Source organism: Aptenodytes patagonicus, chromosome 1, assembly GCF_965638725.1.
Source record: "Aptenodytes patagonicus chromosome 1, bAptPat1.pri.cur, whole genome shotgun sequence".
Lineage (NCBI taxonomy): Eukaryota > Metazoa > Chordata > Aves > Sphenisciformes > Spheniscidae > Aptenodytes > Aptenodytes patagonicus.
In genome coordinates this window covers 24,848,503-24,875,774 of record NC_134949.1, presented here as the reverse complement: position 1 = coordinate 24,875,774, position 27,272 = coordinate 24,848,503, and the positions used below count along the sequence as shown (strand labels likewise).

The 27,272-nt window shown below is 39.1% G+C and overlaps 2 protein-coding genes across 6 annotated transcripts; one reads left to right on the top strand and one right to left on the bottom strand.

Annotated features, from left to right (window-relative positions):
• Positions 1 to 2,958: 2,958 nt before the first annotated feature.
• NDUFA5 (NADH:ubiquinone oxidoreductase subunit A5) lies at positions 2,959 to 7,799 on the bottom strand. The gene is made up of 5 exons (XM_076329827.1): positions 7,706 to 7,799; positions 7,096 to 7,140; positions 5,381 to 5,497; positions 4,608 to 4,673; positions 2,959 to 3,164 (listed from the first exon to the last, which is right to left on the bottom strand). Exons 1-5 carry the CDS (start codon positions 7,724 to 7,726, stop codon positions 3,063 to 3,065), a joined length of 351 nt encoding a protein of 116 aa, XP_076185942.1. The 5' UTR covers positions 7,727 to 7,799; the 3' UTR covers positions 2,959 to 3,062.
• A 228-nt stretch (positions 7,800 to 8,027) lies between these two features.
• ASB15 (ankyrin repeat and SOCS box containing 15) lies at positions 8,028 to 26,786 on the top strand. Of its 5 annotated transcripts, XM_076329786.1 has the most exons (13): positions 8,028 to 8,462; positions 8,828 to 8,989; positions 11,989 to 12,083; positions 14,971 to 15,027; positions 17,472 to 17,600; positions 18,919 to 18,971; positions 19,068 to 19,199; positions 19,619 to 19,777; positions 21,835 to 22,080; positions 22,856 to 23,027; positions 23,414 to 23,984; positions 24,562 to 24,715; positions 26,197 to 26,786. In XM_076329786.1, the coding sequence occupies exons 5-13, from the start codon at positions 17,485 to 17,487 to the stop codon at positions 26,367 to 26,369; spliced, it is 1,776 nt and encodes a 591-aa protein (XP_076185901.1). In that variant the 5' UTR covers positions 8,028 to 8,462; positions 8,828 to 8,989; positions 11,989 to 12,083; positions 14,971 to 15,027; positions 17,472 to 17,484; the 3' UTR covers positions 26,370 to 26,786. The 5 variants fall into 5 exon arrangements, with proteins under 5 accessions (XP_076185901.1, XP_076185929.1, XP_076185892.1 ...); XM_076329814.1 differs by lacking the exon at positions 14,971 to 15,027 and having other exon boundaries at positions 23,414 to 23,729; XM_076329777.1 differs by lacking the exon at positions 14,971 to 15,027.
• Positions 26,787 to 27,272: the final 486 nt, after the last annotated feature.

Sequence of the window (27,272 nt, the reverse complement as noted above, 5' to 3'; positions counted from 1 at the left end):
CACAATCAGAGATTATGTCAAAGATTAAAATGGTGTCCTGTTCAGAACACAGCCACTTAGAATAGGTTAAGCAGCACAGATAGGACATCAGGGAAAACAGAAACCTCAGTACTGCTGCTACATGCCAATCCAAAAGCTGTTTTGCTGGTTTAACAGGCTGTCTCTGTTAGGTGCCATCCTTGCAGATAGGGTGATTTTCACTTGCATAATGACTTCAATCAGATGATCTCAAAGTGTTTTAAAGATCTAAAGTTTGTTAACTCTAAGGCTTGCAGTGATTTACCTTACCATATTACAGCAGATAATGATAAAAATCTTTTGCATCCTCGTGTATTTCCAACATAGTTAATGGAGGAAAATCAAGCAAAACCATTACAGTCAGTCTCCAAATTATGCCTTGCTAGCATGTTCATCTTAAAATAATTTGCAACATAGTACTCCTAATATAGATTCTCTCTTGCCTGTAAAATGTGTACTGTTTTGTTCCTACAGTGCGGATTTAAATATCAGATATATAGTTAGAGTTAATAGCAAGGTAAAAATTACTGCTTCTGTTTCTTAGCAAAGATGTACTTTTAAATTAGCCAGGAACAAGGATGACGTGAACTGCACCACACCGTACAAAAGGCATACACCATTACATCTCAAAACTGCAATCCATTTTCTTTCCTCCCTTTGCTCTCACTACCTGCTATTTAAAGTTGATGCTACAGCATAATACTAATTAATTTAGTCATGTAGCAGATGATTGATTTATGCTAAAATAATGAAACTAAATTTAACCAATGATAAAATAATGGAAATAAATCATAACACATTCTGAGAATTTGATAAAAAGCCCAGAAAGCTGAAAAATCCTTATTAATGATTCCTAGAGCTGGCTTCAGTAGAACCTTTTTCAGACTCAAGTTAATTAGTTCCTAAATTAAAGCATTTGTGAAGGCTAATCCAGTGTTTTGGATAGAAAGATTTGGAAAACAATCCTATTTTGAGTCACGTGAAAGAAACACTTATAGACCAGAAAAATCTCTGAGAATATAAAGTAGGAAATGCAGCTCTAAAAAAAAAAAAAAAAAAAAATCCCCTCAAGGTAGTAAACAACTTATATTAGGGTCTGTACTGAGGACATATTTGTGCATTTGTGAAAAGCAGAAGATGTGAGTACGCTTTTGATTGGTGAAACTCAATTTTAAAAGACCAGATAGCAAATTTCAGCAGTGATGGGCCAAGAAAGAGAGACTACCTCTCCCCTGCAACACAACTCATCAGCTTATAGGTACTGTAAGTCACATGACAAATATGGCTTTAGAAGTGAGGAAATAACTGAGCAAAAAGAGAGTTCAACTAATGTCTCAGTTATGAGTAGAAAGAATTCCAATAGTTGCCACCATATTCTGGCAACTTGTGGTTTTCCCCCCCTCAAGTATTGCATGCCGGTATCATTCATACTAGACTTCGGGGTTTTTGTTTATTTTGCTTCTTCTCACATCAGCTCAATACTTATTACCTAAAACCATTCATCTTCATTTTTCATCTGACATTGTTCGCCCTCATTCAAGTTTGTAATCCTTTGATATTTCTCATGTGAGAACTGTGTTAACTTTAGCAAAGTCCTCTTCTGGAATGCCATCTAGTGGTTTTATCTCAGAAGAGACCAGCTGCTACCTTTTTCAAGACTGAAAAAACCTTCAAAACCAACCAACGAAGCAAAATATTTTCCACTTTTTCAATTTTCAAAAATCCAACAAATTTCTGTAATTATAGTAATCATAGTTGAAAAAAACAATACTAAAGAATGCAGTGAAAATAGTTGCTAGAGTCAATACCCTAGGTATACTTATTGTTTTTCTCTTCTACTGTCCCACTCCCTTAATACCTTGATTGTATGAAATATTATATAAAGATGTAATTAATCATTAATAATAATGTCACAGGTAAACTTGTAGGCCTAATGACTACGAAAAAACAGCTATGACAAAGTATGTTACATAACGTAATGTAGTGCAGTGGCAATCTGCAGTTTAACAAACTGCAGATTTTTTTGTCATACAGCTATATTCTTATCTTTAAACTTGCAAGAACTTTACTAATGGTACTGAAAAAACATGAGTAAAGGCAAACTCGCACAGTATCCTTAGATCTAGTTTGGATATTTTAATTGGGGCTTATAAGCTTAACTCTGTAAAGAGTTTTCAGAAGAGGCAGGCACTGTTTCCATTTAAATGTTTGAAAGAACCTAGCCAGATGTGTCAAGAAAGATCCACTATTTTTTTTCATATTACTAAGTAATATTCAAGGTCTGAATCAATAATATACGAATAAATCTATAAAGCATACGTGTTTATATACAAAGCCTTTGCAAGACCCCAATACTAAAGTTCGTGCCATGTGCATTATGCCAAGCACAGTAACGTACCTGCTAACCAAGAAACCTGTTCCTGCTGTCGCCTCAAGGGGCAGTCTGCCGTCTCGCCCTCACCCCTCCAATCTTGCGTCTTCCCAGCGCTTCCCCCGAGTCAGAATTGGTGTTTATGGGGGCAGCAAAGTCAGCCAGTTCAAGACGGCGATTCAGCTGAAATCTAAAAACCTGTTATTTTTGGTAAGCCTAGTTTTCATTACATCAGATCCCTGATCTCAGTATCTGCACAGTCATAAAGACACTGGCAGTGGCTGGCAAAAATACACAACCAAAGGCGGGAGAGCAGGGCGGGATCATACTTTTCTACAACTTTGATTTTGATTTCAAATGGCCTGTAATATCTGTATTTGTTAACATACAAATACAGATTGTAAAAATAACTCAGAATGAGGCACAAATACCCTGTTAATAATGAATTACAAAAGGAAATAAACCAAAGGTTGTACAACACCTGAAAAGAATTTTCTTAAAACCGTTTTTGCAAGAAATTGGAAGCTGTCTTTAGATTGCTAAATGTAAGTGGACATTAGGACAAAACATGTTTTTATGAAGTTATTATCTTTAATTTAAAGACAACTGTGAGTAACAATAGATTAATAATTAACTTTTTTTTTACTTCCAAGAGGTTACACCATTTTGAAAATTATATTGGCCATCTCCACTGGTCAGAAGGAGGTTCTTCAACTAGAGGCTCCCATGGTTTCCACTGTATCATTTTTCTTGCCAGAGAAAGCTCATTTTCAGCCTGTTAATAAACACCATACACAAATTCTTAAATGCTGTACAATTGCCAAAGTATTACATTACCTCTATTTCAGTTCATTACCCCAGTGATGTCACTACCTATCACAGTCAGGGACTACCACAAATTTCATCTATAAATACCAAAAGGAACTGTGTGTTTTGGGGGTTTTGGTTTTTGTTTTTAAAAAAAACATACTGAATCACCTCCAAATACCCAAACAGACAGTGTGTTCACCTAGTCATTCCCAATGACAACTTCTTTATATTTTCCAGTCTATTTGGATTATCCCCCAATATTATTCAATCATCTTCTGCCCTTTCCACTGATTTAGACTCTGTAAGAAGCAATGTAAGTGTACATGGTATATATATAACCATAATACAGTAAACCTGTAATTGTGTTAGGTTTTAATATGGTCATCCCAATCACTATATGACAATTCATTTTCAAATCTTTTTTTTTTTTCTGTTTGATTGTTTGGAAGATATAGAAAACTGCCAATTTTCTGAACAGAAGCTCAGCCAAAGGAACACTGAAAACCACTGCTCCCTTTTGTACCTAACCATAAATTTCCCCGCTATAGAATCATTAAGGTTGGAAAAGACCTCTAAGATCATCGAGTCCAACCGTTGACCCAACACCACCATGCCCACTAAACCATGTCCCTAAGCGCCTCATCTACACGTCTTTTAAATACCTCCAGGGATGGTGACTCAACCACTTCCCTGGGCAGCCTGTGCCAATGTTTCACCACTCTTTCAGTAAAGAAATTTTTCCTCACGTCCAATCTAAACCTCCCCTGGCGCAACTTGAGGCCATTTCCTCTCGTCCTATTGCTAGTTACTTGGGAGAAGAGACCGACACCCACCTCGCTACAACCTCCTTTCAGGTAGTTGTAGAGAGCGATGAGGTCTCCCCTCAGCCTCCTTTTCTCCAGGCTAAACAACCCCAGTTCCCTCAGCCGCTCCTCATAAGACTTGTTCTCCAGGCCCCTCACTAGCCTCGTTGCCCTTCTCTGGACACGCTCCAGCACCTCAACGTCCTTGTAGTGAGGGGCCCAAAACTGAACACAGTATTCGAGGTGCGGCCTCACCAGGGCCGAGTACAGGGGCACGATCACTTCCCTACTCCTACTGGCCACACTATTTCTGATACAGGCCAGGATGCCATTGGCCTTCTTGGCCGCCTGGGCACACTGCCGGCTCATGTTCAGCCGGCTGTCGACCAACACCCCCAGGTCCTTTTCCGACAGGCAGCTTTCCAGTCACTCTTCCCCAAGCCTGTAGCGCTGCATGGGGTGGTTGTGGCCGAAGTGCAGGACCCGGCACTTGGCCTTGTTGAACCTCATACAGTTGGCCTGGGCCCATCAATCCAGCCTGTCCAGGTCCCTCTGCAGAGCCTTCCTACCCTCGAGCAGATCAACACTCCCGCCCAATTGTTTACCTGTACAATGACTTCTTCTATGTGACCACTATTCAGCTTATCCTGTAGTTTTTGCACATCAGTCTCCTGTGTATTCAAATACATATAAATAAATGTTTAGTTTCAGTGAGAAGTAGAAAGCCCAGATACAGCATGAAAACAGTAATTTAACCAGATCATACTCTAGTCTTCCTCAACCATCAAATTAGCTGGCTTCTGTCATTCTACTTTATCAAAGAAATCTCACACACTTTTCTTATTGGAAAACAAACATCAAACTCTCAATGATAAATACAAAAAATGAGTACTATTTAATGACCTCCAAAGAAACATTAGCAGCTAAGGGCTTTAGTATGTATCATTTCATTCTTATGAAATGGTATGCAACCTTCCAATTATCACCCAAAATACACAATACCACTATTACATAGTTTAAGGTACCAAAAAGTGTTTTAAAATGTCAAAGGCAAGGATTGTTCTAAGATACTACACTGATATGAGCACATGCATTTTTTGTGCAAGTGTGTGGAAATTACCACTGTTCTACGAATCTTCAAAAAACTATGTTTTCTTCTAATTTTCACAGAAAACATCAGTAAGAAAGTAACAATTCTTTTTAATATAACATCAAAATATTCCAGTCAGTAACAAAAATAAACCTCAAGACTTCAACTATTTCTGAACTGATACCTGAAAGTTACATATACTCCTGAAAGTCAGTCATTTTGAAAATCATTCTTCTCATCCTAAAAATCTTTTCATGCGTAACATTTATAAAACAGCACTGTACTTACCGTTTGCACCAAATTAAATCGCTGATTTACAATCTGCTCAGTGTATTTCCTATATGCTGCATCTTTGGGAATGTTTTGCAGGACACCAAGGATTTTTGTGTACAGTATTCGCAGGCGCTGAAGTGATCACAAGACATGGTTAAAATAGACAACTACAATTATTTAACTTCTTGTCCTACTTAACCTACTAGCTAACTATCTATACACAAAATATAGAGGGTTATGGTATTCAATCCAGAAACGTAGGATTAACAAAATAACTAAGTCTGAACCACAGAACTCTGTCTTGGGTAAGACTGGGATTTATCAGGACTGGGAAGTTATCACTGTCAGATTCCTCAAAGAAAAAAAAAAGTTGCAATCTGAAGTACATTTGATGCAAAATGGAAACAATAAAAGCCGTGTTTCTAATACCAACCATACTTTTAAAAAATGAGGCAAATTTATGTCTAAACCATCAGTTTCTGAAAAATTACCTGGGAAAGATGAAGAAGTACGTAAGCTACCAAAACATAACGAGATTTTTTTTTTTTGGCACCACTTCTCACACTGGTGCAAAATTCTGAGCGACAGACAGATTTAAATTAAACTAAAATCTGCAACTTTTATTGCTGGATTTAAATGCAGTGATAAAGGACACACTGGGGTGAAGAAATTGCAGCTTTTGGGCCGTATGCTGGCTGGATAACTGTATCTAACTGAAGAGGAATAGATGTCCTATAGGAACAATAAGAAATAGAAGCAGAATACTGAAGTCAAAGAAATACAAAGAAGAAAAAACAGGAAATGAACAGGGGACTGGCATAGAATCCATACTTCAACTAAAGCATTGTTGATTTCTTTACTCTTGGCTTTAAGTCACTGAAAAAAACCTAAAATTTAGTAAGTTCACCCAGAAAGTGTCTGACAAGGCTGCAGACTGAGCTAGAATCATTTGTACAGAACAATAATGATTTTTTCAATGGTTCTTTTTGACAGTATTCCTAGCTATTGGTGGCAGAAGCATTTTTGAAATAGAATCGTTGCATAGCGGGAAATTTCAAAGCAGAGAAATTGAAGAATTACTGAAGTCCTTTCAAAGCTCATGCCTCCTGAATAAGCAAGCAAGATGTAGCAAACATACTTTCATTACTGAGCCTGAGGAGGTAAAAAGAAAGTACCAAATTGCTACAAGAACTACCTAATGTGGTTCCCAAGAACCACTGAAATATTCCAGTCTCAACAGTGGTTGCCATCACCGGGCCTTGATGTGGCTTTGTGCGACATGGTTAGCCTCTATCATGTAAGGCTAGCCTCTCCCCCTTAGTGTAAGTTATTTTAGTACTTGTTGGAAACACAACATAGCAAGGCAGCAAAAATCTGTATGCCTGTGAAGCAGAAATTACATTTATGAAGAACTGAATTTAAAGACTTCTTTGCTTTTGCATTGGAGATGAGAGAAATCAAATATTGGTTCACAGAAGTACTTACACCAAGGAGGTTTTTGAAATCAGCATGTGCAACAAAAAGTACACGTGCAAAATAACTCCTAATGATATGAATTAAACCTTTAAGAATTAATTTTCTTCCTTTATCATTTTGGAACGTTTTCTCACTTATTATTAAGTTGGCACCGCTTTAAGGTACACAGCGTACCTACATATGCAAATACATAACAAAAAGCTTTGATCTCACTGACAATTTCCATTAAATACCGAACAAGACACGTGACGTACCTCATGAGGGTTTTCAGCTACAGCCAATCCTACAAGTCCAGTGGTCTGCGTAGAGAACATAAACATATTTAATATACCTAAGCGTCTGTTTCCACGCTGATTATTTTGTTTTGGCTCAACATACACCTCACAGGGACCATTCTTTGACCTGAGGCTCTGCCTCCCACCACACACACACGCGAGCCCACGAATTTGCAGTATTTTGACAAGCGCACAAGAAGGGGAGGGAGAGCGCGAAGAGAGGGAGCAGCTCACATTACAAAGCAGCTGCTGCAAAGCCTTCCTGTGGTGGGGTGAACTCCGGCTTACCCGCCTCCTTCCTCCCCACACGACGGGCCGCCCCCTCCGCCAACGGTCGCTGCTGCCCCGCGAGCGCCTGGCGCCGGGCCCGCCGTCCCCCGTGGGCCGCGGGGGACACCGGGCCCTACGCTCCCCTCAGCCCTCTCCCCGCAGGGCGCCCCACTCACTTTCACCCCGCCGCTCGGGCACCCCCTACGCTCTCCCCAGAAACCCGCCACAGCAGAGCACGGCGGGGAGGGAGCCCCCCCACGCAGGACGAGGACGAGGACGCGGCAGGCTGCCCGGCTCAAGGACCTCCGCGGCGCCTCACCTTCCTCAGGGCCCCCGCCATAGCTGCGCCCCGCTCCGCCAGCCACCGCGGGCACCGCCGGCCACGGGACAGCCGGGCGCATGCGCCTGCGGTCGCCGGTTGGAGGACATGGCCAAGGACGCCGGGCTGCGCATGCGCCGCAGCCGCATCGGCCCCCGATCCCGGCGGGCACACGCGCGTGCGCCAAGGCACGCGGTGTATCACCCAGCGCATGCGCCGTCTGACGGGGGGGGGGGGGGCGGGCGGTGCGCGTATGCGCGTAGCGACGGGGGCGGGTGGTCGGAGGCGGTCTCTTAGGTCAGGTCCGGCCCGGCCTGGTGCTCGTCACTGCTTGGTGCTGAGCGCGGGAGGCTCGCCTCGGCTCGGCTCGGGCCGGGCCGGGCCGGGCCGGGCTGGGCTCTGAAGAACGCCTACTGTCTGTGTGGCGTGGCGGCCGCTGTGGGGGGCAGGCGGCTAGGCCCTTGCTGCGGAGCTGCAGGGACGGGAGGTGTTGGCGGCGGCGGCGCCGCCTGTGTGGCGCCGGGCTGCCCAGCCTTGCCGGGGGGTGGCTTGCCCCTGCGTGGGGAGAGGCTGCTAGGTCGCCTCTCTCGGATCCGTGCCCCTGAAACCTTCCCAGGCCGGCCCATGCGCAGCGTTTATTCGGGATCGGCGTCCGATCGGAAGGCAGCCCAAGTTTTGGAGCCCAGTGCATTTAGCTGGGCTGGGTATGCTATAGCAGTACACCACAGTTCATGCCTTGCTGCACTTCACAAGACACGTAGGTTTGAATATCCCCTTTTAAATATAAACGTTTTCTATTATTGAAGCCGTCTTCATGAAACTGATAATGACAGCTTGTGATCAATTTGCAGAACTTTGCAGTTTCTAAATGAGGAATACTCCGTTGAAAGATTTGTTGCGAGAAATGCATCACACAGAAGTCATAAGTGCTGTATGTTGCGTTTAGATTTTCAGCACGTTTCTAGTAAAGGTGCAATACACGTTCGGTTGATGTGTTCTGTATGGCTGGTGACTACTTGAAACCAACTGATTTTTGCCAAGTGATAGCTGACTGCCAGTAATGAGTTCTCCGAACTATTACAGGTTCATAGTTTTTGATTTATTTTCCAAAATGTTTTGCAGAGTCAAAGCTTAGTCCAAGCTTCAGAGTTAATTTCAAAGCTCACTTTCATGAGTCAAAACAACTGTGTCAAGCCTTAAAGCTTCAGAAGTATGTTTGGCAGCTGCTGAGAGCAGTTTTGTGTGATGTGTACTTGGAAACAAAGCTGTTTATGTCCCCTCAAGGTGAGATTTTGGTGTAGTAGATGTGATACGAATATGTGTCAGCTTCTGTCATTCTTTCATGAAACGTATTTAAGGTTTGCAGAAGTTTCTAGTACATGAATTCTAGTTTTCTCCAATATATATGTAAAAAATAAATACCTTCCGATTGATAACTGATGCAGTGTGTAACAGCATTTCTATGCCTGGGAATAGAGTGTAATATAGAAATAATGCAGAAGCTTACAAACAATTACAATATTATACATATATATTTTTAGCAAAATTACTATATTAAAGGGTTGTAGGTGCATGTATTTATCAGTCAAGTCTTCCTGAGGTTGATAACTTTCTACTTCAGGGAATAACCATAAGTATTCTGTAATTTGTTTAATAAGCAGAACCATGCGTATACCTTCTATGAATTTTAGCTGTGAAATTGGTTTGACCAAGAAATTGTGCTAAAAGTAGCTAATTAACTGCAGAATCAAAAATAAGGATCACTGTAATAGAATATGGCAAATAGATAATTTCTGAGTTAATGTGATCAGTTAATAAAGAAAAAAAAGCTGTAAAATACTGACAAAGTAGAAAACTCAAATCAGGGGACTTGAGATAGAATGGGAGAAAAGAGCAATAAAAAGATAGTTTAAATTATTGGTGGAGGTAAACATGATGTTCATTTGAAGATCCAGTTGGCCTTGTATTAAGTCTTGCCTTTATGGCCTAGCTGCTAATTTAAAGGGTGAGTTTTGCATAGTGAGTAAGATTTGATAATAATTGTGTTGTAACTTTATTCTGGACAAATTATTCTTTATAATTCCTTTGTCCTGCTTTTGAGTTCCTCTTTTCCATAACTGGTAAGCAAACCCAACAAACTGAGTTTCAGAATATCGTAGCTGAAGACTGAAAGCCAGTCTTTTAATAAGACACGCGCTACCTCCGCTCCGTAACTAAAGCAAAGAGATTAATACAGTTTATATCAGAATTCAGGGTTTGTGCTTCTCCACTCCCAAGCGTTCTTTGAGATTGTATTGGAGAGACCTGGGGTTTCTTTCCAAGCCACGGAGAATCTCTCTTTCCTATCAAAATGCCATACTTAAAAAAATTCAGCCTTTTTTATCGGATCATCCCTGTATTTTTCCCTTCTCTGTGATGGTCCAACCAGATGATCTATCTCCTGATTACACTGACTGACCACAGCACAAATTGTTCTGTGCCTGGCGATCTTCTTAAGCCAAACCAGCTCCGTTAGCGTCATTCAAACACTAGTCCTAACCATCTGTTCAGACAACCCAAGAATGTAGGTGTCCTTGCCACATCCTAGTACAAAGAGTAAAAAACAGTAAGTCAGGTTGATAAGACAGTTCATTAAATCAATCTAGAAGAGATACAGTAGGAAGTTCCCCAAAACGCCAAACTCTGTTTCAATACACAATTTATTTTAAAATACAACTCCAAGACCTAAGAAGTATTATCAGAGTACCTACAAAAATTACCTATTTTTGAAAACAAACAAAACCCCAAACCACCCACGTAGCATTTCACAGTTTATTATCTGTTTAACACTGGGGACTCTGTTAGGAGTATTATCCTGTGTGTTAATATATGGTGTGTGGGCACCCTAAGAAGGCCTTGCTATAGCTGTGACTTCTCTTCCCTTTTTTGTCTCACCAATGAATTTATCTCACTGTGAAGTCTTGCACATTGCCACACGATTTGGTATTTGGACAGGAGTCTTATTTATTCTGGCTCTATATGCATGGAACATAATTGACTGATGGATTTATAACTGGTAACTATGTAAGATCAGAATCAGACACTGTTTACATAGCGATGCAAAATAGTATTAAAAACATCTGAAAAGCAGAACAATACCGTGCTTGTAATATGGATATGTACTAGTTCTGATAATATCCTCATTATGTAAAGGAAATGAAAGAATTCAAGGTAAGCAATTAAAACGTGTGTTCTTTATATATATTATAAATATGTATTTTAGATATTTTTATTATATAAGAATATATTTCTGTTCTTACCAGCTCTTAGCCAACAGTAGAGCAGGGTCTCGGCCCTGTTTGTCTGCTTCTGTTGTACTTTTTTTTTTTTGAGGTTTGCCACACTTACTTAGGTCGCACTGTCAAAAGAAGTTGCAGTGAATATTATTTATCATCTTTAAATGGTTTTCTTGATCTTGTGTCCAAAGATGAGATGCATGTAGTGCCTTAGTTAAGCTTACAGTTTTATGGTTCTATAAATGCAAGTGAATCACGAGGCACGGAAGAGTTCACAGTGTACAATTTCGTTTCATCAGAACAATTGAAGGTAAGTTGGAAGTTCGTTGTTTCAATTTGTTATGTTCCCTTTTTGTCTGTTCATTTTGGTAAAGATAGTAACTAATTGATTAAAACCGAAAGAAGACAGAGGTACTGCATCAGTGATGTGTATGTCTAGCTAGAGAAAAAAAAAAAAATCCAGCTTCTTCCTTATCCCATGCTTGCGATTTAACTTACTGGGTACTGCTATTCTTGATGTTACTCTTGGGTTATTCTGCTTTTGCATCACTGCTGTCTGTGGTGCCGTGCCTCCTGCTTCTTTGTCCAATTTAAAGTTATTAAATCTAGTCAATTAAGTACTATAATTGGCTGTCATTGAATCTGTAAAGCTTTACATCATCTCAGCCTCAGAGAGAGAGACTGGTGTTTGGTGATGTAGTATGGCAGGATCTACAACTAGTTAAAGGCTAAACCTTCTCAGATTTGTTTTAATGTATGTAAATACGTTACCAGATTTTGTTAATGTAGCCCTTGAAACTAAGTTGGCAAGTCATTTATTTTCTTAATGAGAGTTGTTGAACCAATGAGGGCACAGATAATCTTATTATACCATCCAGACCTCGTGTTACATTTGACGGGATTTTAGAGAAGTCATGTGTAATACTTTCCTGTGGGTCGAGTCTGCTTATGTTACAGTTGTACAAGGTCAGACCTTAATTTATCTAGCAACTGCGTATTTAATTTTAGAATTATCACAGGACACATCAGCTTGCAGGGCACCATTCCTGGCTGTTCAAAATGCAGGCCCCAGAGTAACAGTGGCAAGATAATGGGTTGAAAAGGTGAGAATATATGTTATGCTCGCCAATTGGAATAACAGTGAACTAATTTAAAACTGTAACATTTAATAGACTGAGTCCAAATTTAGATTGCTATTAATTATTTTATTGCTATGAATAACCTCTTTGCATGCCTAAGGGCCTTCTATTTATAGAGAGCAAAGTTAGGATTGTCTAGTTTATTTTAAGGATAAGAAATTAGAATAACATTAACACTCACATAACATTAACTTTATACCTATGTGTTTAAAAGTGATGAACGCTTGATACACTTCTTTCCAAGGAAAGACGCAACTGCCATGATTAGCAAGTAGTTCAGATTTTCTTCGATGAAAAAACAGTAACTTAATTTAAGAGAGCAAAAGGTTTTTTTAAGGAAAACAGCAAGATGTCTTTATTTTTTCAGGCATAAATGGAAAAAATACCAGATTACTCCAAATGTTGTTTAAGGAAAATATTTGTTGTAATACAAACACTAAAACTTCTTTAGAGGAAGCATTTGCAATTTGTTCTAGTGATCTAGTGCCTAGGTCTGGTAATTGCGAAGCTTCCATTCTTGAATAGAAGATTTTGCTGCTGAGCTTTTTAGCCTTTTCATTGCTACATCCCATAATGTAGCAGGGATGGCTCTGCTGCTGCCGAGTGTACCAGCCATGCTGTTATATTCCACTGTGGTCCTAGTGGAACGTCCGCGCTTCAGTCGGACCTTGTCACGTCAGCACAGCGTATTACCAGCGGTGATATAGCAAATCAGGCTCTCAAAGCACGTATAGACCCCTGGCAATGTGTCCAGCACTTGTGCTGTGGTGAGCTGTTTGCCTTATACTCACGCTACCATGTCACAGTCACTTGCTGCCTTACTAACTTTCTCATTTTATAATACATTATTAATTTTTGTGGGATAAGATAATTTGAAAACAGTACATACAACAATTCTGAAACACTGCTCATCTGAGACCTTTCTGGTTAAGTCTGTGTTCAAGCAGAGCTCTATGTTGCCTGTGGCATAGTCAGTTCTAGGGAATACAGCAAAGCAGGAGATAGCTGACCAAATGGGTATGGATGTTGTATGACCAGAAAAAAAAACCACTCAAGTTTCTATCGTGACCTGGAAACTGGTTTCTTCCTCTAATCTTTTGGAGATAAAGGGGAGGTAGAAAGGCAATACGTTTTTCCGAAAATAAAAGGATTTTCTTAGTAAATGACTATCCTGCAAGATGCTCTGTGCTCTTAACTCTTCTTGGAATCAGTGACGTTGGAGGGTATTGATCACCTCATAGGACTAAACCGTATGTGAACATCTTCATAAAGGTACTGTAATATACCAAAACAGCCTTTTTTCAGAGATTTTGCGATGTGAGGGTCTAATCTCAGGCCTTTATAAGTCTTCAGGAGTCTGTTTGGCTCAGGCTCTAGGGTAAATATAATATGATGGGCTGTAATATAATAATTTTCAGTCTCAATTCTCCTAAGGACAGCAACTTCAGTAGGGCTTGCAGGGCATGAAGGTCCATCCACGTGGATCTGAGGGTGATCATGATTCATTAAAAAGATGCTTCAGAAATTTCAGCGATGGCATGAAGTCTTCAAATGGAGGATTTTCAAAACAAAAGGTGTGAAGAAAGGGAAGGTGGCTTCTGTTTGCCTTTAAGCTGTTGTGGAGGAAATGAGATTATGAATGTCACACATTTTTCCTTGATAAATTATCTTATGTAAATTAACTGTTTAGTCTCATCAGGAGCACCTCCCAGCTGCCAGCGAAATGTTAATTTATTCTAAAATGTACTTACCTTTTAGCTGATGGCAGAAAGAGGTTGTAGAGATGTTTATTGAGATACACTTCTAAAACTGCTAGTCCAAGAGAGATTTTATCTTTCCTGTCTAAAAGGCTTGTCAGTCTTCAGAACAGCGTATATTTGTGGGTTAAATGATGGAAGCTTTAAGGTGCCATCAGAATTAGAAAAATGTTTATGAATATGTGAAGATAAACACACAAAAGAACCTCAACTCAGAATTCTCCTGCCTGTCAACAAAGTGCATTGCCAACAAGAGATGAGGAAGAGAGGCTCAGTTTCATGGCCTTCTTGATGATGAGAATTTTACATTCTGGTTAATAAGAAACTTGTGGCAGCATTTAGAAAAAAAAGATGGTCAGCTCCTTTGTTTTGTGTGGCTTTTTGAAGTTGCTATGTTTTGTATTACACCTTGGAAGTTTGACGTGGGATACCTTCCTTTCTGCATAAAGCAAACTATATTTTAAAAAAACCCAACAACTTATTAATTTATTTTTGCTGCAACAAACTTGATAGGCTTTCATAAGCTTGTTTTGATCATAAGAGTTTCAGAACATAGTTATCATTGTTTTTTAGAATTACGGAGAACTTTGTATTGTCCATCCTGACTGACAGGATGTCAGTCAGTCAGCATTCTCGGTGATTTCAGAAATCTTTTTTGCATGAGAAGTTCTACCTAAATTTCAGTATGCCAGAACATAACTTTGAGAACTTCTAAGCATTAGTATGATGTGCAGCAGATTTAACATTAGGTAGCATGTGGAAGATTTTGGTACGTGTGTCTGCATTGTACTGACCAGCTCATCAGTCTAACTTATGTGTGAAATCTTCTTTTGGACTGTTATGCTGAAGCCTTGATTAGAGACACAAAAGGAAGGAACAGAGAACCCTTCAGAAAAGCGTTGTCTTTTATGAACAACGTAAAGGTCTATTCTTCTAAGCCCCAAAAGAAAATGTGCCCGTGAATATATTTTTTTTTTTTTTATTATTTGTGGAAGTTTTTTTGTAGTCGGAGGTGGCAGTCAAGACCAAAGTTGTGTATTTTTTCCTTCAAAGAAAATGGGACTGAACTGGAGATTTTTTCCACTTTCCTTCAGATTGTCCATCCTTGCAGTTAAAAACCTGGGCCATGCTTCCAGTACATATTGAAAGAGGTGGGAAACTGCATTATGTGGGAATCTGAATCCAAGAGACCTTTAGCTTCTGAGTCTAAGACCTTACTAATTTAATTTTGGTTTGCAAGCTTTATCCTAATACACTAAGTAGTAAAGTGTTTGTGGATGAGATTATAATATTGGCTATGGTACTTTGATTGACTTATTACTTACTGGAACAATGCAGAAATTAGTCTAAAAAGAAATCTGGTCAACACTTTCCCTTGAAGATCATTTTCAGAAAATGGCCTCCAGATAATTTCTACAACGTTCCTTCTCTATTTGCAAAATGACTAGGACGCCCCACAATGATTGTTCTGTAAGAAACATACAACAGATGCTTAGTATAATTGTTTAATATTTGTGCAACACTTTGAACATAAGTGTTCTGTGTGGTAGATACAGTATGTTACTGCCTAAACCGTGGGAGCAGTAGTTTAAAACTAAAAAATTCAACATCCGGTGTCCCCAATCTGATTAAAGGACAAACGTGTTAGGCCATTAAGATTGAATCAGAGAAACTTTGGCGAAACCCAAAGCCCACTTGTAAAAACCTAGGTGGGTACAGCTAGGCATATATTAACTTCAGTTTTTATTCTCTATAGATCTTTTACAATATATAAATACTACATTTTACACTTCAAGAACCTACAGGAAGATGTGAAGAGCAACATTTCTGACCTTCCAGTTATAGTTATAATTTACTACCAACGCGTTTAGTTGATGTGATATCACTAGCAAAAAGCATAGTGAACATAAGCCACAGTTAAAGTTGTTGATACGAGCAGACTGAATTTAAGCTGGTGACTACAGTTAAGAGGTTTGACATACTCCATTACTAATCCACTCAGCCTTCCAACTACTCTCACACCTTGAAAATAACAGCTGGCATGGCTTGACCATCACCCAGGCTTGTGTACTGAACTCCTGTGAATGTCCATTAAGCTTCATGACTGCAGAAGTAGTGCAGAGACTCCAAAGTCCTTAGTCTGCTTTCATGGACCATGCCTTGGCAGTGTAAAAATAAAGCAAGATTTGCAAGTGTTTGTGGGGTTTTTTTAATATATTAATGATCATTAAAAGTGATAATGACACGAGACCATTGTAATGTTTCGTTGTACAACTACCTGTCCGTGAAGTCCAAAAATCTTGTATATTATTATATTAACATAAAGTAGGTTTTGCATTCGGTATCATCTCTCTCAAATCCCTTATTTTTTATTTGAGAGAACACCCCCATCCAGCTCCAGGAGAGGAGAGGTGAATAGGGGTAACAGCTGAAAACTTTTCATCGAATCACAGAATCATAGAATAGTTTGGGTTGGAAGGGACCTCTAAAGGTCATCTAGTCCAGCCCCCCTGCCGTGGGCAGGGACATCTTCAACTAGATCAGGTTGCTCAGAGCCCCGTCCAACCTGACCTGGAATGTTTCCAGGGATGGGGCATCCACCACCTCTCGGGGCAACCTGTGCCAGTGTTTCACCACCCTCAGCGTAAAACATTTCTTCCTTATATCTAGTCTCAATCTACCCTCTTTTAGTTTAAAACCATTCCCCCTTGTGCTATGGCTACAGGCCCTGCTAAAAGGTCTGTCCCCATCTTTCTTATAAGCCCCCCTTTAAGTATCAGTAAAGTTCTTCTGAATTCAGAGCTGGATGATGTGTCACCACCTAAACTGTAGTGACATGCTGTGGGCTTTTGCACGCTGAAATCCTGTGTCCAAATGGCACTGGTTGGTGGATCCATCTTGTATCTGCTGCCGGTGCCACGCTGGGTGAAGGAAGCGGGGAAAAAAATGCTCTTTCCCCACACAAAAGAGTCAAGTTAGTTCAGAGCTTCTCTGAAATAATTTGACATTTGTGTAAATCCTGAATAAGTACAATATGTGTGACCACCCTTAGAACTGGTCATGTGTTTCATTCTGAACTGCAAACTCTCTCTGTAAATCTCAAACAATTTGAGTGTTTTTCTTTTTTGTGTCTGTAGTTTTTAAATGTATATGTGATTGTGTTTATGTTCATGAATTCCTTGTGAATGCCTGTGTTTGATAGGAATAATTCATGGGTGGTAACTTTGTTTACTGTTCATTATTCATGCTTGTATGGAAATCATATATTCACTAACTTGATGACCACACCTTTCTAAAGAGGAAAAGTTTCTTTTTATGATTCACAGGTTGTCTAGTATTTGTCTGTAGATGACACATGTAGTGTGTGAACAATAAAAATGGCACGTCTAGTACTAAATGTTTCCAGGGTTGTTTTCTTTTCTATCACCATTTTTAAACAGGAATTTTATCCTTTTTAAATAAGAATAAACTCACCAAAACATTATTAAATTAAATTTATGGAAACACCTGATTTTATTATAAAAAATACCTTAAGCAAGATATGATACTTAGCAGTATATTTTTGCGTGTGTTTCAAAATACCTCATCATTATAGCTCACCATAAAAAATGATGGATGAAAGAGAAGATTTGGTTGAAGATCTGCTCACTGAGTATGCCATACAGCTTAGCATTCAAGAATCAAATGGGGCCAAACCACCGGTGTCTTCCAGCTATCATGACAGGTACTGTCAATTCAATATGTTAGAGATTATGCCACATTTTAACAGTGTTTTGAGACATTGATATTTAGTGCTTAAAACAGTTTGACTCTTACGCCTCTTTCTCAGTGAAGCACTGTCTGAAGCAATGATTGAAAAGAGTAAACAAAATAGAAATGTTGATTTTGTTTTTTCTCAAACATTTCTAAAACCTCGAACTTTAAAGGCAATAAATTAGGATTTGTTAGCAATCTGGCTGCTCTGTAATTGTAGCAGTGCCCCAGCCTTTCCCTGTGCACTCAGATACATGTGTGTACAAGAAAAATCCAAACCAGAAAAACAACAGCAAACCCACAGGGGTGTTCAGCGAGGGTTCATACATTACATGAATGTTGTGGTTAAGAGTGGTTCCCGTGATTGGGAAATGGAGGGCTCAGCTGAGCTACCTTGGGTGATGAGAGCTTAGGGAGATGAGATTCACTTGGCTAAACTAGTACTTCCCTTAGCTTTTCAGGCCATTTGTCTTCTTACGAAAAGCATATGTGTGAAACAAAGCTAAACTTTGCCTTAATAGAAGTTCTTTGGCAATAATCCCATAAATACATTTTGTAGATTGCCCTGTCTAAAATGGAAAGATGCAGAACTGTAAGTCTTGGGGGACTGTTAATATTTCCTAATTTCCTGTGGGATCTCATGAAGGTTTGGGTCCTCGTGGCCTCCTGTTGTAGGACTGGAATCTCCCTTTTCACTGAAGGCTCTCAGCAGAGTCGCTGGGTATTCTTGTTATTTGGCTGCTTTTTTTCTATTAAATCTGATCTCTTTTTTAATATGCTTTTATCACCAAAATATCTCAAGGAACTAGCAAACACCAGCATTTAACTTCCATCTCATGGAGGTTTAAATGATATTGTTAAAAACATTACAACTCTTTTTCAGGGAAAATGGTACCATTGATATCATCAGACTCTCCTTCATTAGTGAATATTGACATTCTGACGCCATCACGTTCTCATTCGCCGTCTAAGGTTTCTGAATCGGAAGGGCTCCTTTCTGTAGTGTGGGGCCAATACAGCTTTTTAGTCCACATCAGAATTCTTTACCAAATTAGGAGTTGTATCAGGTCAGCCCACAGCAGGAATTGCACCTAAATCGAGAACTTTGGATACTCTGAAGGTCCACAGAACAGGTGTAACGTAGGAGGTCACAAGGCTAATCAAGACTGTAGTTGGTGTATTCAAAGGAAAGTTGGCTCAGATGAGAACCTAATGGAAAATATTGAATAAATAATGTAATGCATCTACTTTCTGTTTATATTTTCTATTTTCTGCTCTTTTTTGGATAGTTTTGTACCACCTAGTGAGGAAAATAGGAAAATTGTAACATCCATAAAGCAAGGTAAAAACCCTAAAATAAAGTAGTCCCTTTGCAAAACTGAGCTTTCTGTATATTGTTTTTCCAACTGCATCTCATTTATCTGTTGGATTTTTTAAGGTCAAGTATTTGGGCTCCAAGAACTTGTGAAACAGAAATATGCTTTGGATGAAGCTGATGAAAGAGGGTGGTTTCCATTGCATGAGGCTGCAGCTCAGCCAATTCAGCAAATACTTGAAATCATTTTAGATGGTGAGTAAGGTAAAAATATCCCAGAAGATAAGGGGAGCAGCAAAAAACCATAGAACAATAAACAGCCATGCACAACAACAGGCTAGAACTGATTACGAAAAAAAGTGTGATCAAATCCTCCATGGAGCATCTCGCTTATGTTGTTTAAATATTCAGGCAAATTTTCTTTTTGGGAAAGTTGCATCAATTTGCACCAGCAAAGAACTTGGACCGTTTTTAAAGTTTTGTTCAGAAACCTACAGACAGAGTAAAAATTACTGTTCCATATTCAGTGTGTTTGGCAGTACTAGATAGGTTAAGTTAAACACAATTACAAGTAATTTTCATAAAGACTTAGCATTTAAGGATTTCTGGTATACGTGTATGTGTTAACAGCCTTGTGCTTTGATTTTCTCTTTTCTCACTTTCTTAATCTCTAGCATCTTATAAAACAATGTGGGAATACAAAACATGCGATGGAGAAACACCATTAACTTTGGCAGCAAAAGCTGGCTTTGTGGAAAATGTACGAACGTTACTGGAAAAGGGTGTTTGGCCCAATACCACAAATGACAAAGGAGAAACTCCACTTCTTATTGGTAATTGCCTCCTCTCCCTGGGTTTAAGCAAGTGAATGGCAGCGTGTCCTCTCCGCTAAGTAGTCACCCGAGTACTCCTGTTGGCTTGTGTGGTTTAGATGCTGGTCATCTCTTTAGATGAAATGCCCAGCACTTAGTGAAATGTACCCAACGTTCAGTTCAGCACTCGTCGTGCTTTCGGTGATCACTGAGCTGCTCTTAAAGATGCTCCTTATGCTTTAGGTGATTGCTGAGCTGCTCCTAAGAAAATGGGACCTATTTTTTTGTTCAAGGCACCTTCTTGGTGTCTTCAGGTGCTGTAAGACCTTTACCAACCTGGTCCTATTTGACCATCTTAAGGTAAAAGTATGGTACAAGAATAAGCTGTTGCTTTAACTTGAATGTACTTTTTCTGGAGGTTTGGAGGTTATTGGAGATTTTTAGTTTTATTGGATGGTTTCTTCAGAAGTAGGCAGGTATTTTCAATTTCAAAATCTCCCATCTCATCTCCCTCCCCTCTTGCACTGAAAATAAGCTTCAACTGCATTTCTAATACCCCAATCTAAAGAAAGATGATTCCTTTGGAAGATTTTATGCTATTGGTAGTCTTAAATGAGCTTTACTATACATGAGTAATTTAGCTATATTAGCTTCTAATTTCTGTTGAATGTCGAAACATCTCCATTCTTCTGAAGAGAATCAACCTGTGAAATTAGTATAATATTAAGAAAATACAATATATAATACAATTATCAATATTAAAATATTCATTTCTCTGAATTTTTGTTAACTTTCATCAGATGCGATTACCATATTAACATTTTAAGGCTCTGAGGCATTTCTAGAGCGTTCCTCTGCAATGTCTTGCTTTGCGTTGTTTCAGCTCTTTTCAATAATTGTAAGTCTGTGAAACTTTTAAACTATTTTCAGCCTTTGCTTTTAATGAATCCTGCAAAGAGTTAACTAGAGCTTATGAAAAGGGTCTTTCCCCCTTATAATGCCAATTTATTTTCCTAAGTATTTCTCTGTACAAACTCCTGAAAATGAGGTTTGTCAGCTATGTATTGTTTATGTGATGCTTTTTATGTTTTTGTGTCACTGAGCGCTAAAAATGTGGATGTAGATATTGTTGTGCATCATGTATTTCAGTCTTAGTCTCAGTGAAATAGAGTATCAGGTGCTTAACACTTAATAGATGATGCTTATGATTTAGTTACTCCTTTTAATTTTAAAGCTCTGGATTAAAGGGCTCCTTAGTACAAAGGTAAATGCTGAAGAAGTATCTATCTAGTGGGATGATTTCTGCTTCCAGATACATTTGGTCATACTCCAAAGCAATTGTGGGTAATTATGAAGACTGTTGCCTCTTAAAAACCTTCTTACTTTTATGATGGGACATTCACAAAAGTTAAATTTGCTAACCCTATGACGCTGATCTCCCTCAGCTGCCCCACCAGTCAGTGGAGAGATCTGCTATTGCAAAGGGTAGTTCAGAAGTAAAATTAGACTCTTACTCAGGATCACTATTTTGTATGTAAATAATTTGCAGGTGTGTTATCCATGAAAATTTCAAACCTGGAACCTCAGAAGGGCAGAACATGGCCTTTAAGTATGACAGATGTCAACTATACTTTGGCTGACAACAGCCATGCCAGGATTAGAGTTACCAGGTGACAAAGTCACAAGTGGAATTTTCTGGGGACACTGTAGTGTTTGCACCAACGTTAGAAGTAAGGACCATATTCGAATATTATAGTATTTTTATTGTTGCTGTTCCTTGTGATACACCCGCTTCTGCTTTCTCAGAATCGAAGCAGTGCTGCTTTTGCACTCCGTGCTCCAAACTGACATGTTTTCCATCTTGTGTTGGTTTACCTTGGTTTCCCGAGCAGCTGACATTACCATTTATTTACCAGTAAATTGGATTCCCAGATTTTTAGGACTTGAAATCTTTTTAATTTCCTTGTATCAGTACACAAGGAAACACTTTTCTAAACTTATTAGATGTCTTTAACTTTCAAGATAACATACCTGAAAATGTCATTGTGTTATTTTCTTCCTTTTTAAATATCTTCAAGCTATAAGAAGGTGCTCTTTTGAAATGGTATCCACTCTGATTAAACACAACTGTAGTATCCACCAGCCGTGTGTAAAACGTTGGTCAGCAATGCATGAAGCTGCAAAACAGGGACGCAAAGACATTGTTGCTCTTCTTCTGAAGAATGGTGGAAATGCGAACCTTAAGGATGGATATGGAGTAACACCATTAGGTGTTGCTGCTGAATATGGTCACTGTGATGTGCTGGAGCATCTAATTCATAAAGGTATGTAGTCAGGTAAAAGGGAAATACACCTCTGCACTGGCATACACCTTGCCTGGTTGCTGAGGTGTTTTAGGGTGATCATGGAAAAGGAAAGAAAGAGTAGTGATGAATGAGACGACTTGGTTTCTTGGACGGAGAGGAAGCATCTATGAGTGTTCCTGTGAGACTGGAGTGATGCTTACATGGTTCCATAATGCATGTGAGAGGAGTGGCAGAGTTGATACCAATCCATTTCAATCAAGGGGGAACTTACTGCTATACATGCCCTTCTTGTCTTTCTTTATTTCTCTTTACTCCCCTCCCCTTCCTCCCCGCTTGCTTGCTTCCTCCCTCCCTTCCTTCCTCCCTCCCTCCCTCCCTCCCTCCCTCCCTCCCTCCTTCCCCTTCCCTCCTTCCCCTTCCCCTTCCCCTTCCCCTTCCCCTTCCCCTTCCCCTTCCCCTTCCCCTTCCCTTCCCTTCCCTTCCCTTCTACAGAATTATATTGGTATTAATTAATTAAATGAATTATTTTTTAAATATGCCAGAATTTTGAAAATCCTCAGTTATAACACTTAGAGTCAAAGCAGACCCCAGTCAGGTGAGCTTTTGAACTTGTATCTGTACAACTCTTCTTTTGCCTTTGAGTTTTAGATTTTCCACAAGAACTATTTCTTGTTTTAGTAAAGTTTTAACTTAAATACATCTGAAAATGAAGGGGAAGCTACTCTGGGCTTGTTTTTATGACGATCTGCAAATCACTTTGGATATAATTATAAATGCTGTATCCTCCTTCAAGGTGGAGATGTCCAGGCCTTAGCAGATGATGGTGCATCGATATTGTTTGAAGCTGCCGGAGGAGGTAATCCAGACTGCATAGCCCTTCTTTTGGAATATGGAGGAAGTGGCAACGTGCCTAATAAGGCAGGACTGCTTCCCATACACAAAGCGGCTTATGAGGGCCATTACCTGTGAGTATGAGCTTGGACTTTACATTTTCCTTAAGATATGATGTGGCACAAGGTCACGTTGAAGAAGACTCTGGTAAACTTGCAAGTGTATAGATCATTTCTATTTCAGAAGTGCCTATGTTACATTAGTTTGAATTAACTTCTAAGTGGTTTTAGCATAAACAAGGCAAAATGCAAAACACACTGCCTAGAACTAAGTGAAAACCACTGAAACAACTTAGACACAAGGTCCTAACACTGACACTATTTGTCAGTGCTCAAAACTGGTGTTTCTGTGTTTGGATCTTCTTGTGTGTCTAGCTGGTAATTTAGCATATAACTGGATGAGGGTCGTTTTCTTCATGCAGGGAAGCGATGTTTAACTAGTTTTATTCACTGTCTTTTAGGGCCCTGAAGTATCTCATTCCGGTCACATCCCAAACTGCAATCCAGAAAAGTGGGTTAAGCCCTGTTCACTCAGCAGCAGATGGCCAGAATTCACAGTGTCTAGAGCTCCTCATTGAAAATGGTTTTGATGTCAATACTCTCTTGGCTGAACACATTTCAAACAGTTACGATGACGAAAGGAAAAGTGCGCTTTATTTTGCTGTTTCTAACAATGACATTCTTTGCACTGAAGTATTGCTCAAAGCAGGGGCAAATCCAAACAAGGATCCTTTAAACTGTCTTCTTGTGGCAGTGAGAGCTGGCAACCATGAAATTGTAAGGCTGCTCCTATCTTACGGAGCAAACGTCAATTGCTACTTTATGTTGGTTAATGATACGCATTTCCCCAGTGCCATTCAGTATGCCTTGAATGATGAGGTGATGCTGAGGCTGTTGCTCAATCACGGATATAATGTGGAGATGTGTTTTGACTGTATGCATCAAGATATCTTTGGAAATTCTTTTGTGTGGTCAACTCCAGAGGAAGAGGTTCTCCCCGGGTGGACTTCTTCTGTAATAAAGGATAATCCAGTAAATACATACCTTCCTTCCTTCTTTTCACTTTGTTCTTTTCATTAGCCAGCTTTAAACATTCCTGATTATTGTGCAGAATTAAGGTTAACATACTGGCAAAATCCTTTTTTAAAATACCCTAAAAATAAAACAGCCATTTTTCATTTTCTACTCTGAGATAAAGAATATTACGTACATAGAGTGGTTTTAGTTTGGGGTTCATATATTAGGGATTTAGGAAGGAAGTTTTAAGAAATCATGAGGCAGGATTCTGGAATTTCTGTTCCTACCCTAACCAATGGAGTAGATGTTTCCAAAGACATATTGCTGTCGAACAAAACAGTGCCGCAAATTATAGCAATGTTATAATAATTATTGGTCTTCAGGCCTGTCCAGATGAGTTAAGGGATCACAAAGGTTAAGCATGGAAGAAAATGGCTTTTAAAGTAACCTACCTAGGCATCGATTTATGGCTGTTAAAGGTCATTGTTAATACTTTGTTTAAATTATCTTGTGTAATTGCTTTAAAATGTGTTATTTTGGCGTTCCTCCGCACAGATTTTGAAATTATGACTTGATGTGTTTTCTCTTCCAGTTCTGTGACTTTATTGCTGTTCCTTGGTTGAAACATTTAGCAGGAAGAGTGGTTCGTGTTTTTATAGATTACATGGATTATGTTCCTCTATGCACAAAAATTAAGTTTGTCTTAGAAACGCAGAAAGAATGGACAGAGATACGTCAGATATTGGGTAAATATCTAACTTCCAGTTAATGATGTTATGATTTATTATAGGAGACTTTAATTGCTTATGTCAGGTCACATTCATCCAAAGTGTTCTCGCAGTCCAAATGCGTACTAGCTAAGAACCAGGTTGTGCCTGTCATCCAGTCCTCAGATTGAGATAGATCTTGAGCTGTTGCCACTGGTCATAAATTAGTTAATTGGACTGGAATATGGCAAACTTGCACCTGATGAGAATGAATGTCATAAGGAACGTCACTGTTGTGTGGGAAGCCCTTTTAGTTACGCAAGACCACTGAGGTACTTCTCAAACTCCTTATTAACCTATGTGATACCAGCTATGGGGCACAACTTTTTTTATTGAGGAACGTTGCTCACACATCCATCCTTCTTTTTGCTCCCTTGATCTCTCAAGTCTATTAATCGTTCGAGGATTATCGTAAGAGCATGTTTTAAATCCCATTATGTTCAAGGTAGTAGGTGGTGACAATGAGTGTGCCATCCCAATCTGTGTACCATCATTTCCTAACTCCGATTTACATGATAGACATCTAGTTGCCATTACTAATACTGTAAGTGAATAATATTTCTTATGTATGCTTTACTTTTGAAGTTCTACACATTAGCCCGGACCTTCCATCACTGGTGGCACCAGAGATAGGTTTCACCCACCTTAACTTAAAAAAATCTGTTGGTGAATGTATTAAATGTTCTCTTTGCATGAATTAATTTTATTTGACTTTTTTTTTTTAAATTTTAAATAGAATTTGATTTAACATCAGCTGTTAAAAACCAAAATATTTAGGTTTAAAACTGGTACCCTGTGTTTAATTTTGCTTCAGTATTTTACATTGGCATGCAGAGGAACTCCTTTTTGTTAGTGTCACAGGAACGTCCAAATAATTTGGTAGTCTTAAGTACTCATATTTCAAGTGTGGTGGAAGTTTTTGTTCTGTTCAGGAAGGCTAAATTAAACTGAGCTCTTTGACTGACGTAAATTCTGGTAAGAAGTATTTGTTCAGAAGACTCAGCAGGCCCAAGCATGGTAAGGTCTGGTCCTGGTGCCTTATTGATACAGCAGAAATGGAAGGTGCCATGGCTGGCCTCAACATGCAGTTTTTAAAAGGTGCACCTAGGGAAAGGAGAGGTCGTTCATCAGTTACCATTGATTATGCTAAATAAAGGCCTGGTTTAGGTGTTCAGATGAGTGCTTTGGAGACAGAGTACAGTGTGCATATTTCCAAAAGTCAGACAATAGTGTTAAGCAGATATCGAACAGAAGTTTGATTAATATCAGCATTGTGTATCATCACAGTTCTGAAGTGAAAAGAATGGTATTTTATTCAGAAGTGGCAAAATAATAATGCCCCAAGGTAATAGATTTTGATATTAATTTTATTAGAGCATGTTTTGAGATTGTGAACTGGCTTACAATCATTGTTAATGGCATTGATTTTTCCACCATTTCTCTCTCACTGTTATTTTTAGATAATCCTCGCCCATTGAAACATCTGTGTCGTCTGAAAATACGTAAACTCTTGGGGTTAAGGAGACTCCAGAAACTGTCATCCATGAAGAAGTTTCTGCTTCCACCAGTTCTCAAGAACTATATCCTATATAAAGAATATGATCTGTATGGAAAAGGGATACATTTAGAATAGTTTTTAAAAATAACTGCGTACAGTCTGTAATTTGACTCATTTCCTCACTATTTTTTACTAGCTAAAGAGCTGCTTGGTGTTTCGTACACATTCACAACATTCTGGTATTTGTTGTTAATAGTTCTTTTATGGGAACAAATTTTTCTTCAAAACTAGTACGTTAAAGCTCATGTTTTAACACAACATTGTACTATCCAAATATAGGCTAAAGTCAGAATAAGGACGCTATAGTAATTATGTAGAACAGTACACTCTAAATGGGAATTCAGATGAATATAGACTAAAAGAAGAATTTTCACGATGGACTTCCCAATGAACATGATAAATACAATTGCTGCTCTCAGTTTGTGACATTAGTTTATCCTTAAAATAAATGTCTAATGTAGCTTGGCAAAGAAAATTAAACTGCTAAATGCACGTCTCCGTCATGTAATTGGCCTGAAATGTAGCACATTTTGTACTTTGAAGATCATGGTCCTATTATAAAATTCTTCCAAACACTTAAAAGATTCTTTTTAGCTATTTTTGCAAAGTGTTTGCTCCCAGGTACGACTGCTGTGTGTGCCAGTACTGCATGTTTCAAGGCTTGGCAAAATTTGAGGGAGTTTAAGTAGGCTGTTTTAAAGAAAGAGTAGATTTTGATGGACAAACCAACCAGGAAATTGAGCAGCATATCCCCTTGGTTGAGAAATGTTGCAATGTCATAACTTGAATTATGGTTCCTACAGAGTTTTGACAGATCACTTCTCGACCAGACTAAACAACACCCTCAGTCATGCTGCGATGCACTTGGCAGTATGCTTCTGCACGTCTAGAGAAAAACACATCTGATTAAACATTCTTTAAATTAGTCTATTAAAAGTGGGTTGCACTTACTCCCTTTGCTGTTCTACCATCCCTTCC

Coding starts and splice junctions, on each gene's coding strand:
- ASB15 (XM_076329804.1), top strand. CDS start 17,485: ATGATGGATGAAAGAGAAGATTTGGTTGAAGATCTGCTCACTGAGTAT. Junction 18,972..19,067: donor TGTAACATCCATAAAGCAAG/GTAAAAACCCTA, acceptor GGATTTTTTAAG/GTCAAGTATTTGGGCTCCAA. Junction 22,081..22,855: donor GGAGCATCTAATTCATAAAG/GTATGTAGTCAG, acceptor TCCTCCTTCAAG/GTGGAGATGTCCAGGCCTTA.
- NDUFA5 (XM_076329827.1), bottom strand. CDS start 7,726: ATGGCGGGGGCCCTGAGGAAG. Junction 5,498..7,095: donor TAGCTGAAAACCCTCATGAG/GTACGTCACGTG, acceptor TGATCACTTCAG/CGCCTGCGAATACTGTACAC. Junction 3,165..4,607: donor TAGAAGAAGTCATTGTACAG/GTAAACAATTGG, acceptor GTTTATTAACAG/GCTGAAAATGAGCTTTCTCT.